This window comes from Oryctolagus cuniculus, chromosome 5 (assembly GCF_051225735.1).
Source record: "Oryctolagus cuniculus isolate XC-2025 breed Fujian yellow rabbit chromosome 5, ASM5122573v1, whole genome shotgun sequence".
In the NCBI taxonomy this organism is placed as follows: Eukaryota; Metazoa; Chordata; class Mammalia; order Lagomorpha; family Leporidae; genus Oryctolagus; species Oryctolagus cuniculus.
Window position 1 is genome coordinate 8,784,413 of NC_142871.1, and position 19,025 is coordinate 8,803,437.

Here is a 19,025-nt window from a genome sequence, read left to right on the forward strand (position 1 = left end):
CTCCATCCCTCCCTCCTTTCTTTCTTTCTTTCTTTCTTTCTTTCTTTCTTTCTTTCTTTCTTTCTCTTTCTTTCTTTCTCTCTCTCTCTCTCTTTCTCTCTCTCTTTCTCTCTCTCTCTCTTTCTCTCTTTCTTTCTTTCTTTCTTTCTTTCTTTCTTTCTTTCTTTCTTTCTTTCTTTCTAATTCTCAAGCAGAGTTAGACAGTGAGAGAGAGAGACAGAGAGAAAGGTCTTCCTTCCGTTAGTTCACCTCCCAAGTGGCCGCCACATTCGGTGCGCTGCGCCGAGACGAAGCCAGGAGCCAGGTGCTTCTCCTGGTCTCCCATGCGGATGCAGGGCCCACACACTTGGACCATCCTCCACTGCACTCCTGGGCCACAGCAGAGAGCTGGACTGGAAGAGGGGCAACCAGGACTAGAACCCGGCACCTATATGGGATGCCGGCGCCACAGGCAGAGGATTAACCAGGTGAGCCACGGCGCTGGCCCCAGACAGTTTTATTGTGCCAGGAACTGAAAGAATTCGTCATCATCTTCATCCGCCTCTGACAAGCATTCCTTACTCGAAGTTCTCACTCTTCACTGATGGACAAGAATGTTTGCCCCCTGCTGGCTGGCGGCCACTTTCTCCCGGCCCGGTCTTGCCTGTCCGGGCATCTCATCTTCCTGTAGAATGTGCAGTATTACTCACTCACTCTACAGCTCCATAGAGCGTGGTTTTCCCACCAACCCCACTGCAAAGAGGGCCTTGTCCCCTCTCCCCTCCGTGGCCTGAACTAGCAGGCCTGCGTGCTCATGGGCCTTGCAGCAAAGGGTCTAGGCCACCTGGACTACCGCCGTGAGGCTCAAAGGTTAGGGTGCCCCTGAATCACCAGGGCTCTGGAAACACACACACCCTCAGCCCCACCTTTGTCGGGACCAGGGAAGAGCCTGGGTTTCTGTGCCCTTTGGACGACCGAGCGTAAGGAAGAAGAGAGTGAGCACGAGAGAAAGGAGAGGAGGCGGGGTGGGGGATGAGCCGGTAGGCAGTGGAGATCAACCAAGCACAGCCGGGGGCTGGGGAGCCGGGGTGTCCGCTCCGCCGCCCACACCCTGAGGCTGAAGCCCCTGACCCAGCCAGGCCCAGGCCCTGCGGTGAGTGATCTGGCCCGAGGCGGGCCCGCCTCACCAGCCTGTGTCTGCCACGGCTTTCTTTCCCTGGGCAAGCCAGGACGCATAATCCTCTCGAAACAGCTCTGAATGGATTTACAAAACTCACCTACACACCCAGTGTCTCTAAAACGTCTCTGATGCATTTTCCTCTCAAGAAATTGACCTGAAAACTTGCTATGTTAACTGAAAGAGTTCCTGCGAGACGTCTGGGTTGCCCGGCTACCTAACCATAACCAGCAGAAAGGAAACCTTGTTCCTTCCTTTGGGGACAGCACCTGTCCAAGAGCCACCAACCATATCCTGATTTTCTGAGCCCCCGACGGGGCACAAGGCATCCGACACTTGCTCTCACAATAACCCGACACCAACCCACTCACACAGAAAGCGAGGCACAGTCCCCGTGCAAGCCATTCACACGCAACCTACTGCAGAAATGTCAGCAAGACTCCCCAGCTCTGCTGGCCCTGGGGGCAGCCAGCGCCACCTGTGCCTTCAGCGTCTGCTCCTTGCACTACTGCCTTGCGTCCCCTAGGGCACCTGCTGTGTGACAAGGCCAAGAGCCAAGTCCCAGCAGCACCAACGGAGGCCCAGCCACCTGACTCATCTCGCACGGTCCGCGGCAAATCACGGCTGGGCTCACAGGGGTTCCTTTCATTCTGCGTTGTTTCGGGTTGGCTTTAGGCTGAAGTTCTTCTGTGGGGCAGAACGGTGACACCACGGCTTTCCAGCAGTCACAGGGCCTGTTTCGTGGAAAGGCTGTCGGTCACAGCGACTCCTCTGTCATCCGTCGTGCCGCGTGCAGAGGGAAGGTGTGAGCCCAGCACAGGGACGGGCTGACACACTAGAAAAGCAACCGCTTTCATTTCAAGACGAGTTTCTGAACTAGCTGGGGTCCGAGGCAGGAGCTCCCTCCCTCCCTGGCCGGGGCAGCCCCACGCCTGCACTCCCCATCAGCCCAGAAAAGCCTGCAATAGACACACAGCCGGAGAGCCCCATCCAAAACGCTGACCTCGGCAGAAACACTCGAGTTCCTTCCAGGACCGGGAGGCAAAGTGACATTTTATTCAAGGCTGCATTTTATCCCAAAGTGACATTTTATCCCAGGCCCTCGCACTGGGAACAGCCACTCCTTGGCTCCTCACCCCCAGAAGTCCAAAGCCCGCTTCCTAAGGTCAGTATCTGTGATGAAAACCCACGGCGGGGGAAGAGGGGCTCAGAAGGGCTGCCTTGTCCAGTCACACAGATCTGTCCTGAGTCCCCTCCGCGGGGACCTGGCCGGGGACTGCTAAGGCCTCTGCGCCTACCCAGGGACGTGTGGCTGCACACCACAGCCTCCGTGGCCTGCTTCTCTCACTGAAGATGCTAAAGTCTAACCACGTTCCAGCGCGAGCGGTGGCTTTGAAATGGACAGAGGAAGGGACCACGCCCTGAGGCTGGAGGTGCCCACACGTGGACAGAGCTTCCTCGGGAGGGAACGGCAGGTGCACAGCCTCACAGCCAACAGATGTCTGCAGAATCACTGTATCTTCATAGCCCCGAAGAATTCCTCCCCCTGATGCACACGCGTCACTGCTCACCCAGGCCCTCGCAGCCTGTGGTGGGCAACGTGGCCTGGCCCGGACGGCCCCCCGAGTCGCAGCTGAGCCAGAGGCCACCCTGGTCTTTCTCACGGATGCCTCAGCCTCATCCATTGCCCAGCTCTGGTCACTCTCGTGTCCTTGACCATGGGACGGACACTAAGCAGAAGCAACCTACAACTGCATTCCACTCAGCACACCCTTCGTGAACACCTACTACGTGCTTGGCCCAGGCGCTGGGTTACAACGAGGAGTACACCAATGTGATCTGCCCTTGAGGAGTTCACTGTCCAGGTCATGAACCAGGAACCCCGCAAGCTGCCCACCTCATAAAGCTGATACTTGAAGGAGAATGCTGAGAAAGTAATCTCACAGCCGTCACTGATTCCCTGCAGGCCAGACCTTGATTGAAATTAGCACGTGGAAAGAGGACAGTCTTTGGCTAAGAGTTCCTTCTTTTTTTTAATTATTTGACAGGTAGAGTTAAGGACAGCGAGAAAGAGAGACAGAGAGAAAGGTCTTCCTTCCAGTGGTTCACTCCCCAAATGGCCACTATGGCTGGTGCTGCACCGATCCAAAGCCAAGAGCCAGGAGCTTCTTCCTGGTCTCCCGTGTGGGGTAGGGGCCCAAACACTTGGGCCATCCTCTACTGCCCTCCCGGGCCACAGCAGAGAGCTGGACTGCAAGAGGAGCAGCCGGGACTAGAACCCAGCGCCCACAAGGGATGCTGATGCCGCAGGTGGAGGATTAGCCAAGTGAGCCACGGTGCTAGCTGAAATGGGCTATGCTTTCAGCATGGGCTGGTGCACGGCAGACCCAGTGTGGTGCAGGGTTTCGGGGCGGGGGGAGCCTTGAGTCACCTGCGGGTCGACTGCACAGCCCCTCGGTCCAGAGTGGCTCAGACGCTGGGCAGTTTAAGTAAAGGAACACAGCTGGCTCCACTGGCTCCTATGGCAGCAGGGACAAGGGGGCCGTGGGGACAGGTGCCCCCTAAAATGTCACTGGAGATGGTTCTTTATTCTGTGTGCATTGTATGCATTCAGCTACAAACCCGACCCACAGAAATACAATTTGGAGCTTCCACCTTCGCTAGCAGGATTTCCGAAGGTGCTGATCGAGAACATTCTAAGTGGGGCAGAGAACAGGAGAAGGGGCGGGGTACACCCATACACAGGGGTCCCAGCTCTCCCAGAGCGTAGCACCACTGCAAGTCCTGGAAGGGGTCCACTTAGTGTCATAGCTTCCCGAACCTTCAAAGCTCAAACTCAGAGCCTCAGAAAGAACTTCAGAACCCCAGTTCTTAGAACCTAGAACCATCACCTCCCGGATGAGAAGCCAGAGGCGGTGAGAAGCCAGTGCTTGCTGGCAGCTGTAGTTGGGGCCGGAGCCTGGCACCCCAGATAGGTGCTCAGAGGCGAACAACATGGAGTTTATGAGTCAGTGGCTTGATTGTGCTTGTCAGTCCACAAGGGAGACCGTCATCGTAAGACACCAGGTTCAGGGCTTGACAAGAGCGCAGAGCACTCGATTTTTCAGACAGCCACAAAAAGGGTTAAACATGGATACAAGCATACTCAGAGCTAACATTAACCAGAAGCTGACACTGTTGCCCGGAACAAGCTGAGTCCCAGGGCTGACCGGGAGCAGCGTCGGGATGTGTCGGGATGTGTCCCTGTCCTGACCCCCAGGGCCTGGCTCTGTACCGCCAGCAAGAAAGCTAGAACAACTCAGAGAAGCCCACAGAGATGCTAAATAATCCTGTCCGAAAAGACACTCTTCCCTGGGGAGAGGTCAGGAGGATCAGGCTCGCCTCCCAGCGAGAGGGGGTCTACAGGAGGCAAAGACAACACTGAGAGACCCAGGGTGAGCTCCACGGGGGGCCCAACGCCTGCCCTGGGGCTGGGAGAGACACAGGGTGAGCTCCATGGGGGGTGGGGGGGGGAGCCCAACGCCTGCCCTGGGGCTGGGAGAGACGCAGGGTGAGCTCCACGGTGGGGGGGGGGGAACACCTGCCCTGGGGCTGGCTTTTAGCCGAGGCCTATCACTGCCTCAGTTTCCACATTTAGATGAGCGGCCCCTCTGAAATTCACTTAAGCCCTGTCTCACCTCCAGAACTCACTCTGGCAAGTTCCTCCTCCTCCCGCTCCTTCCCCTCCTCCCTCTCCTTCCTCCCCCTCCCCCTCCTCCTCTTCCTGGGGCTTCAGTCTTGCCAGCTCTGTCCGGTCCCAGCTGGGGGCCACCCCCTCACCACCAGGCTCCCAGACCCCAGCTAACCTCCCCGCATCTACTTATTCTGTATAACTGGGCTGTTTATGTTTCAGGCAATAATGATCACACTTCCAGCTCCACTGTGCCCCCACCCCAGTTCCCATGCGGAAGCTCTGAACCCTGTTAGATCGTGCCTGTAATTGTGAGCAGGGTCTTTAAGGAGGTGATGGAGTTAGAATGAGGCTGCAGGGGGTGTTCTACTCCAAGCTGACTGGTATTCTTATAGGAAGAGGAAACCAGGCACACAGAGACACCACAGATGCACACACACAGAGGCAAGGCCACGTGAGGACGTGACGAGAAGGTGCGACTGGCCAGCCCACGAGAAAGACTTTCCCTGCCGACACCTTCATCTTAGACTGACAGCTTCCAGAACACGAGAAATACACTTGTGTTATTTGAGGCACCCCGCCCCCACCCACCCCCACATCATCCTGTGGTTATGACCACCACCCTAGCAGGCTCATAAAGTTTGTGCATTTCTTTAAAGATTTATTTATTTTATTTGGAAGGCAGAGTTACAGAAAGAGAGAGAGAGAGAGAGAGAGGTCTTCTATCTGCTGGTTCACTCCCCAAATGGCTGTAACAGTCAAGGCTGGGCCAGGCCAAAGCCAAGAACCTGGAACTCCATCTGGGTCTCCCACATGGATGCAGGGGCCCAAGTACTTGAGCCATCTTCCACTGCTTTCCCAGGTGCATTAACAGGGAGCTGGATGGAAACTGGAGCAGCTGGGTCTTTTTTTTTTTTTTTTTTTTTTTTTTTTTTTAAGGCAGAGTTACAGAGAGCAGAGGGGGAGAGGGGGGAGGGAGGGAGGGAGAGAGAGAGAGAGAGAGAGAGAGAGAGAGGTCTTCATCCACTGGTTCACTCTCCAAATGGCTGCAACAGTTGGAGTTGGGCGGATCCAAAGCCAGAAGCCAAGAGCTTCTTCCACGTCCCCCACGTGGGTGCAGGGGCCCAAGGACTTGGGCCATGTTCTACTGTTTTCCCAGGTGCAATAACAGGGAGCTGGATCAGAAATGGAGCAGCCGGGACTCGAACCAGCACCCATATGGGATGCCCGCACTATAGGCGGCAGTTCTACTGGCTACACCACAGTGCTGGCCCCAAAGCTGGGTCTTGAACCCACACTCATGTGGGATGCTGGTGTCACCAGTGGCTGCTTAACCTGCTGCGCCACAATGCCAGCCCCATAACTCTGGTTCTGATACCTGTGCCTGGAACCCCTGAATTAATTAACCGATTAAAAGTCTACTTTTAGGTAAAGACAGCTCAGTCCAGATAGGTCCAAGCCATCAAAAGAAAGCCTTCTGGGATCTGGACTAAAACCATTGTTCCCCGCAGAATAACAGAATGGATCTTCCTCTGGTTCTGAATAAAACCCAGAATGTGAGAGGCGATCAGAGTCCTCCTGGGACCCCCAGGCCTTCCGCCAGGTGCTGATGGCAACACTGCATTTTTGAGAACAGACCCCTTCCTCCGTGGGGTTCTGAATACTCCTTTTGTTTGACAGAATCATCACACATTCAACCATTTCTCAGAACAACAGCATGGCATGCAAGAGCACTTCAGAAAGTTCATGGAAAACACATTTTATGAAAAAAAGCATGAATTTCAATATTTTTGCACCAAAATAAATCTACCTTCCAGTCTCATTTTCCATGACCTTTCTGAAGTACACTTATATTTTCCAAGTTCATAGAAAAGGTACAGATACACGTCGCTCACTTGCTAACATCATCTCTCATAAATTATTCCTATCCCTGTTACTGAAAATGAAATGTGACTTCTTTTTCATAGCGAGGTTTAGCCAAGACTGCGGGTTTTGGATCTTCACAGGTTTTTGTGTTTGTTTTTCAGCTTTGCTTTATAGCATATGCTACAAAGGGTCTGCGCCAGCCATTTTCTGTGGTGCCTGCTTCTGTAACACCTGACAAACGGAACATCACACACCACAGCCCAGCACGTGGGCTGCCAGGACCTCCAAGGGCTCCTCCCAAGAGAGATTAAGTGATCTCAACAACACAGAAAGCCAGTGGCCAGTAGGAGCAGGACCGACTCGGACCCCACCCCCAGGATGTGTCTCACACCTGCGTACTCAGGAAGGTCTCACCTACCTACACACACGTCTGTCAAAGAAGACAAAAGAAAAGCCCTAACTTGTTCTGAAACTACTGTTGTGCAGGGAACTTTACCAGGATGACGATGAAATGACCATTTGAAATACAGCACACACAGGGCACGCACCCATCAGCAAAGGGTTATGCCTACGTTTGCATTCACGTCTTCGGGGGGGAGGTCAGCCTATGAAGTAGACATCTTTCTTATCTGAGCATTCCCTAGCAGTACAGAAGCCCCTGTCATCGTTGATTTCACTTTCCAAGAATCCAAGTCGCTCACGATCAACTGCGATCCAAACATATTAAACAGAGAATTCCAGAAAGAAACAATTCATACGCTTTAGACCGTCGCTTGTTCTGAGTCGTGTGATGGAATCGCACACCGTTCCTGCTCAGTCCCACCAGACAGGGAGCTGTTTGTCCCCCGTGTCCATGTGTCTGCACTACCCACCGGCTGATTGCTGAGGAACCAGCTCAGTGAGCGGATGAACTGCCACACTACTGCCGTGCTCTGTCCACGTCTCCCCTACGTAGAAGCCAGCACTACATCACGCCCTGTGTCATTCACCTCAACGTCGTCGAATCAACTCTTATCACGGCAAGAACAAGAAGACTGAGTGCAGGCCACCAAGCTACTCAGAAAGAAAGGCCACAGTCACATGACTTCTGTAGTGTTTCGTTCTAACTGCTCTAGTGATTGTTGTCAATCTCTTACTGTACCTAATTTATAGGCATCACCATAGACAGGCACGTATAGGGGAAAACACTACACCATACAAGTGTGTGTGTATGTGTGTGTGTGTGTGTGTGTGTATAGCCACACTATTTGGTACTAACAATGGGTTTAGGCATTTACTGGCAGGCAAGGGGTGGGTGCCTGCACTGTCAGTGCTTTCCAAGGCTTGGTCCTTGGCCCCCTGCCCCTCTCTCTCCCAGTCCTCGCGCACTTGCACCCTCTCTTTCCGCTCTCACTCGATCACATGACTCCTAAATCCAGGTCCAGCTCTTACTTCCTTCTTCCAACTTCCATTCCTATTCTCCAACCACCTACAAACATGTCCAGTGTCCATTGCAACTCCCCATGGTCACCTCAAGTCCACTGCACTTCCGTTCCTCTTCTCCAACCACCTACAAACATGTCCAGTGTCCATTGCAACTCCCCATGGTCACCTCAAGTCCAGTGCACTTCAACAGGAACTTATCACTTCGTCCAGAAATCCAGTGTCCTTCACTCAGGGTTTTGTTCTTCTACCCCCGTGTCAAATACAAGCAGAGCTGTCTCCACCCACCAAAATCAACCTGGGAGCAATTGATGGTCCTTGGCTTCGACATACTCACCTTCCGCCCCACGAGAACCACGCGGATGTGATTAGACGCCTCGTACAAGAAAATGAGACAGCTCCTCGCTTTCCCACTTTTGAAATATTATTACCCAACCACACTCAGACATAATGGCATTCATTTTGCATGATTTTTTAAATAAATATATTCAAGAAACACACAAGAAATGGCAATACTTCTCTCAATAAATAGAACAATACGACCAGACAACACCAACATCCAAATGGTAAAACACACAAATACACAAATATGGATCAGAGATGGAAGGCAGGTGGTCTAACATATCACAAAATATCCCAAAGTTGTACGAAAACAGAGCAAGACTCGATACCACAGATCAGCCAATAGAAGTCCCTGTTTTGTGGGCCCCATTCATGTATGCCATTCACAGGTGAAAAAGCTGTAAATATCCTAATCGGGCCAATACTGCCATCTCAACCGCCATATTTGCCTGTTACCAAGGCGACAGTGTCCCCAGGTGTAGATGCAGACACTGCGCCACGTGAGAACACAGAAGAACAGTAAGCAATGAGCAGCCCAGCACAGCGCGGCTCATCACGTGCAGAACACACTGACCGAGACCGGGTGGCAGCAAGTGTGTTAGTGGAGCGATGGGAACAAATGAAGGTTGTGAGCAGATGTGTGTGACAGAAGCACACCCCCTTGCGGGCTGCTGCTTCAGTGACGACATGAACGGGCACGCAGTACCTGTGATGGTCTCATTAAATGCTCCTGGACCCTTAATGGGAAAACCATCAATCTTGATCCATTCACCTCCTAAATTAGGGAAATGCAACTTGATAGTTAGAAACGAGGACTATTGGGTTTTCATAGTTCAGTGCATCCCTCACATATGCTTAGATGGTCTCTCATCAGCTCGGGCCACACCTGTCGCTCCACACCTAAGCTTTATTAAGGACAGAACATAGCTTTGGCCCTCTGTACAAGGCTGACTCTGTGAGTTTGCAAAAACATTCAGGCAAAATGTGAATCACTGTGTTACACCTGCTTTAAAAGTAGGGACAAATCTAGTTCTCAATCTCCCAACTTGTTGCACATAACCAAAACGTTCTTGTTCAGAATTGTTTACTAACTCAAAATTTATATGGAGTGGAGCAAGTGAGGAGGGAGGTGTCTCCTAATCTAAGCAGCCTCCGATGCTGGTTCAGACTTACCAGGCAGGCTCTCAGCTCTGTAAACGGGACGGCTCACTCCACTGTGGTTTTCTGCAGTAACCAGCACAAAGTACACTACCCCCGGCTCTGAAACACACGGTTCGTATCAAGCCACTGTCGCAAATCCCCAGGAACAACACAGTTGGATTTGCTAACCGTCTTCCTTATCCCAGTTACCATCAAACACAAAAATCTGAATCGAGCAAGAAGTCTGACAATAAGCTTTCTCTTGTTTCATTAAAATCACCCCTGTTCTTCTCACACCAATAAAACGCAACCAACCCAAAGACACAGCCTTTGTCTGGTACCGGTACACGGCATGTGCAGTAAACATGGCCTCCCAAGCTTTGCAGACTTTTCAAGTGAGTTTGATGTAGGGAAGAGGACAACACTGTCCACACAACAGGTGTTTGCATACACAGTGTCAGTTCCATTGAGTAATATCTCCCCTCAGAAGTTCCAAATGGAACTCTCCAGTAAACTAAGAAATGTCAGCGTGAACTCGTAAAATTTAGCACACGGGAAGTCTTCATTGCAATGCATAAAGCCTCATCAAATTATCTTTTTCACAATAAAAAGTTCCCTTTACTATGTCTGCCTGTTCTTTTGAACATTTCAACACCAAGTCAGAAAATGTAATTCTTTGGAAACGTTAAGGTTAAAACAATCGATTGGGCTTTGCTTTTTAACTTTGTCTAGAGATCAAGGGCAAACAGCCCAGAAGGCTTTGAGCTCCTGAAATTGTTAAGTGGTAAAAGGAAACCAAGATGCCATGTTACAAAGACAGGCTTGCAGCTTCAAAGTGGCACCTGCTTTTCTCAGACTGGATCGTCACCTTGCACCAGGTAAGGGAAGGTTCCCATTCCTCGGGCAGAAGGAAGTCTGGGCATTCTGGGGGAAGACGGGTTGGAGCGGTGCCAGGTGGTCCTGTCCAAGGTAGCACTGGGGACTGCACTCCTCAGTAAGGAGCATGTCTTTAACGACACTCCACTGGGGAGCTGTCCCCGGCCATCACCATCCGGGACCTGCTCTGCTCCAGCCCTGAGTGACTTCTGCCTGACCAAGGCAGGGCCTGGTGGCACTGGGGTTTGGCCCAACCCGCAGGACCAGGTGGGGACACTCTCCATTCAGACAGCACCAGACAGGAGGCAACAAGCATGCTTCACTCGGGGCTGCTTGGTAGTTCAGGCACATGGAGCCACGGCTCTGATTCCCACGTGGCTAACTCATCAGAGAGCTGCCAGGGAGACACCATTTGTTTTCCAGTGAGTTCTCTGTAGCACTTGCTTCACATGTTTCTCTTCCACAACCCACGGTTTGAGCAAATAAATGTGACTGCTCGTGCCATCGGCCTGACAGTGGGATTTTGCAGGACGAAGGTGATGTGGAAGACATCCAGGGAAGCATATGTGTAGCTGCGGCCAGGAGGAAGGGAACCTGGCCTTTTCCATCTTTCTTTTATACACTTTCTGTTCCACCTGCATAAATTAAAATGCAGGCATTCAGAAGGAACAAGTGTGGGAGGCAACAGCCGGGGGACCGAGCGGAAGACAATCCACTAAGGGATGAAAACGCGAATGCGTTCAGGGAAGACCTGGTCTGCTGCAGGTGGGCTTCTGTTACTCCCTTAGGGTCCATGTTGAGGTTGGACTGCAACACGATGGGAGAACCCGCGGACTTACAGGCTACTGGGGTCAATCGGAAGAAGAGAGTCCAGAGGAGGAGGCCGAAGACCCAGCCCGCCGCCATCAGCAATACAGATTAAGGCAGGGCTGGAAATCCTCCCAACTCCCAGAATCAGGTTAAAATCAAACATAAACAGGAGAAACACTGCATCTTTACCAGGTGTGGCTGGACATGGCTGACGACACACACCTTTGCAGGGACATAGTACTGAGTAACGGTTCATGATCAGAAAATATCTAGATGAGGCTACCAAGCTGTCTCGTGGTCACATTGCTATGAGACAAAAAGGGGAATCATTTCCCAAAGCACACTCAGAAGCTAAAAATGGTTTGCTACATTAACTTGGGGAGAGGGATACTCAAGGTCAAATGCACCGATGGGGGAAACCCAGAGCCAAGATGAAGCCAAGAGGCACAGGGCTCAAGAGAGGCTGAGAGCCCAGCTCCCTGCTCCCAGAGGGCTCGGGAACCCTGAGCTCCGCTGTGCTGTTGGCCAACAGCCACCCTGAGTGCGAGAGTGAGAGAGCAGGTGCACGTCACTTACCCACATCCTCAGTAAGGAAGGAGGATGCCTCCGCATTCACCTTGACGTACTTAAGGCTTTTCAGTGACTTCCCATAGGCAATGTTGTAATGCTCCACGGGTCTACTGGCGGCATCTCTGGGTGGCTCCCACGTGACCTTCAGGCCTAGCTTACTGGACAGCAGTTTCACGCGCCTTGGCTTCAGTGGGTGGTCAACTATGCAAACAGCGCAACTATCAACTCAACAGCAAAGGCACATTGGGAAAACGAACTGTTCGAGTGGCCCCCGACATGGCTAGCAATAATAATATAATAAGAATACTCGGGTCATGACATTTCCTCTGCATGACCCTGGAGAGTTCAGGTACAGGCAGGTTTGCACAGTGTCACAGCAAAACAAACAGACCAGGCCCACAAGTCTGCCTGTGCTTTGCACAACTGTGGGTGGTAACTTCAAACCAAAAGGGGAGCAAATCAAAATAAGCTCAGGGTTTTCTATGCCTTGATTACTGGTTCTTGCCAGGGCAAGGATAACAAACTAGTAATTTGAAATGGTCTCATATCAATCAGGCTCTTAGTATTTTGCATGATAAAACCGAGCAATCTTTGGAACACCTCTGATACAAAATGATCATGATTAGGAAGAACATCTACTGTATTCAAAGGGAGACAACCCAAGCTCCATTTCCACAGGAAAACAAACCAAGATCATCATCATCAACTTAAAAAGGAAGGAAAACTTGGGGTTTGTCTGCATACGTCTAATTTAAATGTTTCCATGTTCTACCTCAGAAGAAAAATATGTTAAAAGTGCCATTACATTTCCATCTTAAGTTATGATGTTCTAGAAATATATATTCTTGATTTTCAAAATTATCAAAAAGAAACAAAGTATTTTGTCAAACAAAATCCTTCAGTTCACTATGTAAATGATACTGTAATACAATATAATGTAAATGTGCTGAATATTCATGCAACAGTCATATTCTGGACAAAGTTGGATCTGAAACGGACTCTCCAATGATGGAAGGCTCCTCAGTATAGAGAAACATAATCTAAAGACAGAAAACACTTACACTTACTAACGTTTAGAAAGATGCGTTTGCAATCCCATTCTCACAAGGTACAGAGAGGAAAATGTTTCACGGTGACAACTCCATCAGTTAGTGCACAAGTTTAATGCTGTCTGAAAATCCATACCCAATAAATACTGATTCTAACATCTCTCATCCTCATTCCTCCCAAAACTTCCCACGGCCTCTGGAGTAAAACAGTTAGCAAAGGAGAGAGCTCCCGAGGGAGATCCAAGGGATAAACAAAGGGAGTGGAGGAGGCTCAAAGCCCGAGACAAAGAAGGTCCCCCTCAGCCACGCAGCGCAGGGCTGTGTGCACGGACCCAGATGCACGAAGCATGCTCACCTGAGACCTGAGCGGCAGCACCCACGGGGGGCCACCTGCAGCTCTCTGGCAGGTGACCCAGTGTGAGTAGCCTGGGCTAGAAAGACAACACCCCAATGCCTCCCTAGGCATAAAAAATGAGTGACCATGGCTGCTCGTCTAGAACTTTCTTTAACCCGCCCTTCCCTACAGAAAGGCTCCCAGGAACCCATCCCAGGAATCCAACATCTCACACTGGCCAAAAGCAGTGTAAAAGCAAAACAAAGCTGCTGGAAACTTCAAGGGGGGGCCCTCCCAGGCAACTGATGTGTGAATGGGGAAGGCTGCTTTCACAGCTCAGCCCCAGGACCCCATCTTGAACAGACACTCTGCAGTGAGAGGCCCGTGAGGCCAAGCAGTCACATTTCCTGCTAGGTGCCAGCAATTCAGAGCACAAGGAAGCCAAGGCGAGAAGCATTGTCCTTCTATTACTGAAGAAGAACAAGTGGCAGGTGCACTCCCTCTTCTCTGCCGTGCCTTGCATGTAGCCGTGGACCCAGAACAGAATAGTGCTTCACACACTTGAGGATCCACACGCCAAAGGGGTGCACCTGCCCAGTGTAAAGGGAGCCACACAGACCTTCCAGGAGCTCCAGCACATGAACAAGAAGGGCAAGGGAGACCCACCACCTGGGGCTGCCAACCCCTGGTGAGTATTACACCAAAGTTCCCAAGCTTGTCCACGCATGAGTTTGCCTGCTCCCCTCTTACCGATGCCCAAGGCACCAACAAATGTGCCTCAAGTCAGCAACTGCCCGTGCCAGCGTTTGTGTGTGAAGGAAAAGGGGTTTGGTGGACAGCTGCTCTAAGACACAGGGCAACGGGGGAGTGAGCCGGGAGGGAAAAGGCTCAGAGCCTACAACCTGGCACCCTCTCTCCTAAGCACTGAAGCTTTCATGGCACGAGAGTCTTAACACATATCCAGGAACTACTTCTTCCTCCAAATGACTGATGAGGAAATCAAGTCCTGAACAGAGATGCTAGGGCAACTGCCCGGAGCCACAGACCTGCACCAGGGATGTCCCCCGTGTCCATGGTGTCTACACTACCCACCGGCTGATTGCTGAGGAACCAGCTCAGTGAGCGGATGAACTGCCACACTACTGCCGTGCTTCTGTCCACGTCACCCCTACGTAGAAGCCAGCACTACATCACGCCCTGTGTCATTCACCTCAACGTCATCGAATCAACTCTTAACACGGCAAGAAGAAGAAGACTAAGTGCAGGCCTGATATTTAACCTTGACATTGACAAGAGGACATCACGCAAGGCTAACTCAGAGGGAACTGGACACAAAGGAGACGCATCTGGGAGGTGAACCTGCAACTGGGTGGTCTCTCCCAGTGGCTGGTGTGTGTGTGTGAGACCTCACCTGCCTCTCCCTCACCCTCCCACTCTGCTCTCTCTCGACACCAGTGCTGACCACAAACTCGGGGCGCACTTAGATGGCTGGTAGTTTGCAGAAGCAGATGTCAGACTCACGAGACCAACCCAGGGGTGTCCGGCACAAACCCGAAAGCGCCAGGAAGACAGAGAGAATGAGGACCCGCGTCGATGAGGGCATCTGCAGAGAGTGTAAGCTCCATCACACAGCGCCTGGTAGCTTCAGGCACCTGTCGACAGGAAGGAATGCAGGCCCCAGATCCGCCTGTGCGCTGTGCTTTTTTTCTAAGAGGCTGGAAATCTTGATTTTTATGTGAGGTTTTCCAGTTATAGAATAACGTGATTAATTTAATGTCTAAAAAACACTATGAAAGAAGTTGTGGAAAATGAAATTGAGATAAGGCTACTGTGGTACAAAAAAAATATTAAATCCAGGCACTGTTTATTCATAATATGCGTTTCCACGACCTTCCTGAGTGCCCTTCTCATGCAGGGAAACACAAACACATCAGATGCGCAGACTCCGATGACCGGCAGCCAGCCAGGGACCTCCACCTTCAACCCAGATGGGAAACTGGCATTGCTCATCCAGACGACCTCCCCACGGCCACTTTCAATCCTGAGGGTCGTGTGAGTCTGAGACTGTGACGTCCACACATGAAGATGACAGAGTGTGCAGAACTCTGACTGTCCCAGCCCACGGGGCACCAGGTACAGAGCTGTCCAAGGACTCAGATCCCACAGCCAGGCCATGTCCCTCCCAACAGACTCACTGAATCTGAGAAAGCTGGCCTGGGGCTCCAAGAAGCAAGGAAGCCCCCTCCCCAGGATGGCTGGAGGGAGGGGACAGAGAATTCTAATCAGCACACGTCTACCTCTGGCCTTGCCATTCCAGATCAACACAGTCCCGAGTGAGGCTGGAACCTGAGAATGGTCCAGACGCAACTGCTAGCTAAGTGCTCCGATCCTGGTTCAGACATCAGCCCCTCCCACACAGCCGAGTGGGATGTCTGGGGGGCTCCTGACACCTACAGGCAAATCCACAGGGAACCAAAATAAGCAGTTTTCCTCCATGGGGAACTCCATCAAGGGCTGCTCCTCAGAACGAAGAGAAGGCAAGTTTGGAATCCGTTACTAAAAGGAATCGATGGTAAGAGTGACACCATGACAAATGCTGGTGGAGAAGGCATGCTTAGAAAACTGATTCAAAAATAGGATCTCCGGAAGCAAAATGCTGCTCTTGTCTGTTGACTTTCGTTCCATTTTTTGGAAGATTTATCTATTTATTTGAAAGGCAGAGTAACAGAGATAGGTCTTCCACCCGCGGGTTCACTCCCCTAAAGCCTGCAAAGGCCAGGGGTGGGCCAGGCCAAAGTGAGGAGCCTAAAACTCCATCTGGATCTCCCATATGAGTGGCAAGGTTCTAAGCACTTGATCCATCTCCCACTGCCTTCCCAGGCACATTGGCAGGGAGCTGGGTAGAAAGAGGAGCAGCTGGGTCTTGAACCCACCACCACATGGATGCTGGTGTCACAGGCGGCGCCTGTACCCATTGAGTCACACCATCCCTGTTGTTCCACCTTTTAAAAACGACATATACTTACTTCATTGAGCTCTCCAGGTGTGTAAAAAGAGAAAGGAAGGTAGATGGGAAGCAGAGGTGAGAGAGACTTACAAGGAGAAGCGAGGAAAGAATGGCCTCCTAGCAGGTGCATTCCTTTGAATCAACTCCATCCTAATTTTGAAGCTGAGTTTAGTCGAACACGCTACACCCTGAGAGTGCCGGCACACAGCGAGCGCTCAGTACCTACCAGGAGAAGGAAGGAATGGTCTGCATTGGACGTACAGTCAGTACCTCCAGGGACGATGCAGCAGCGGGCGAGCAGGCGCACCTCTTCACACGCCCGTGACTGTACTGAGTCTGCGCTACCACCAACCGTGGTCGGAGGACAACAAAGCTAAGGTCCACAGCAGAGGGAGGAAACCCCCAACACCATGGCGACGAGGAGCAGCCAGCTCTTCGCTGGGGCAACTACTGACGCAGGAGCCACAAGGAAAACAAATACCATCTCGTCTTTGATTTCTCTGCCAGGGACTTTACTGAAAGAAATGAAGTAACTACAAACCAGTGTGTTTTGCTCTGAAAAACAAGTCTGAAAAATACATCTGCGTCACTCCTTGAATTTTTGTGTCTGAGTCTTAGAACCCATCCGTCACATCGCACTTAGCAAGTGGGAAACATTTGGGCAAGCAATAAAAAGGGATCTGTAGGTTTCTCCTGTGTGGGTAAATAACAAATCCCATTTCAGTTTTAAATTCCACCCAATTCAATGTTGGAAGCAGCTTCCCCTGACTTTAGTGGATGGAGCACAGACATACTCATTACGGGCACCTGAGCCCAGTACCGAGGTGAGATGTCAGAAATCAAAATATCAGGTTTATTCCTGATAAAGTCGAACAGGAGAGCATAGCTCTTAAGTGTGACCACCATGATGCTTCCTGCTTCCCAGCTCTGCTCCCCAGTCCTGGCCCATGGCATGAACCCAGAGGAGGTACCGGGCCTGCCGCTTCCCGAAGAGGGTGGGGGAACCGAGGGAGACAGGCTGGGCCCCAACCCACTGAGCTCCCACATGGAAGCAAGTGTGCAGCCCAATGCAGCTTCCCAGGGAAGGCAGGAGACACACACCCGGGGCTTCTCATCCACTAACACCAGCGGGCAGAGTGCAGACCAAGGGGGCCTGGCCTCCTCCCACACACCCAAGGAGTGGAAGGGTTCTAGGTACGAGGGAGGCTCGCAGTGTCCTCTAGCTCCTTGGCAATGTGGGACACTGACGAAGTGCCTGTCGCTTGCCCCTGCCTCTGCTGGCCACACAATCAACCTGGGCTCGTGCTCACCTCCAGGAGACCCCCTGCCCTCAACAGTGACCATCAGGTGCCTTCCTGGGGGCACGGGTGGAGATATCAGCCCCATGTCCCCCACCCCAGAAGACTCTGAAAGAGTAAGGCTCACTCTGTAGCCAGCTCCAAAGCCAAGCTGGCCTCTAGGCTGAAAACCTCTTCCTGGCCCGTCCTGTTCGAATCCAGATTTCACCCAGAGACCCTGCCAGGAGTGAGCAGGAAGCAACACGACACATGAAAATATGCCGACAGCCAACACCAGCAGCATCAACACAGCCCAGCCTTCTCACTGTCCCCACCCATCACAAAGCTCCCAGGGAACGGCAAGTCCAACAGTGAGGCTTCTTCACTGTATGGCTTAAAGCCAAGAGAATTAGAGCCCAGCTACCTTTCTTCTCCCGCTGCTCATCCTACGTAGCCTCACGCAAAGCCGATTCACTCCAGGGGGGGCCAGGGTTCCCTCAGCAACCGCAGCCTCTGAATCCAGAGCCTTCCACTCCGGGGCCCAGGATCCTAACATCTCCGTAAGGCAGCGAATCTGCAACATGCCGTGTAGGGAGCACATACTATATTTTTTTAAAGATTTATTTATTTATTTAAAAGGCAGAGCTAGAGAGAGAGGGAGACACACAGAGAGATATCCCCCCATCCACCTGCTGGTTCACTCCCCAAATGGCAGCAAGAGCCAGGGCTGGGTCAGGCTAAACCCAAGAACCTGTAACTCCATCCCGGTCTCCCACGTAGTGCAGGGGCCCAAGCTCTTGGGCTATCTCTCGCTGTTTTTCCAGGCCGTAGCAGAGAGCTGGATTGGAAGTGGAGCAGCCAGGTGCTCCAATATGTCGGCTATGCTGCAAAACTGGCCCAAACACTTACTATTTCTGAATATAAGAGGGCCCTCCCCAGAGGCTGGACCTGCGTGGCCACCTGATCGTGAACACTCAGCCTCCAAAACCATGAGCCAACAAAGCCTCTTTTCTTTATAAAGCCCCCAGCCCCAGGCATTGTGTTGAAGTGACAGAAATCTGACCACCCCTGGGTATTAGCTCTGGGCACCGTTGGTCCAGCTCAAACCTGCCTCCCCCCCGCCAGGAGACAGCTCCAAGAGCCAATGAATTCTGGGAGTCAAATTAGTTCAAGTTGGGCTTCTGCCATGTGCAGCCAGGCCTTCACGCAGCAGGATGCTAAGGACCAAAGTCTCCTGTGAAGACCAAAAGCAACCCTCTGAAGCAGCCGGGCAGCTGGTGCATTTGGCCAGATGCTGCCGAGCAGACACACGGGGGAGCGCAGGAGGCCAGGCCAGCCACCGACGGCTGCCCTCCAGCTGTGTGCTCCCTGAAGCCCACCTGGTTGGGCAGCACCTGTGGAGGGGCAGGTGAGCTCCACCTCGGTTGTCCAGAACCGCTCCCCACTCCTCAGAGGAGTGTTAAGAGTTTCAGAGATAGGTCGGTCCCTTAAAACCCAGAAAACACT

The 19,025-nt window shown here is 51.9% G+C and overlaps 1 protein-coding gene across 3 annotated transcripts in view; it reads right to left on the reverse strand.

Annotated features, from left to right (window-relative positions):
- The window catches only part of FNDC1 (fibronectin type III domain containing 1), a 97,524-nt gene that overhangs the window by 61,466 nt on the left and 17,033 nt on the right, over positions 1–19,025 (reverse strand). For 2 of the 3 annotated variants that reach the window (XR_016233583.1, XM_051854191.3), the window contains exons 2-4: positions 11,859–12,053; positions 9,630–9,716; positions 9,163–9,231 (exon numbers count right to left, since the gene is read on the reverse strand). The exons of the other annotated variant lie outside the window; for it this stretch is intronic. Coding sequence is in view for 1 of the 2 variants with exons in the window: in XM_051854191.3 (XP_051710151.1) it covers positions 9,163–9,231; positions 9,630–9,716; positions 11,859–12,053 (351 nt within the window). In the remaining variant the exon portion in view is untranslated. The remainder of the gene's footprint in view (positions 1–9,162; positions 9,232–9,629; positions 9,717–11,858; positions 12,054–19,025) is intronic. 3 annotated transcript variants of the gene reach the window in all.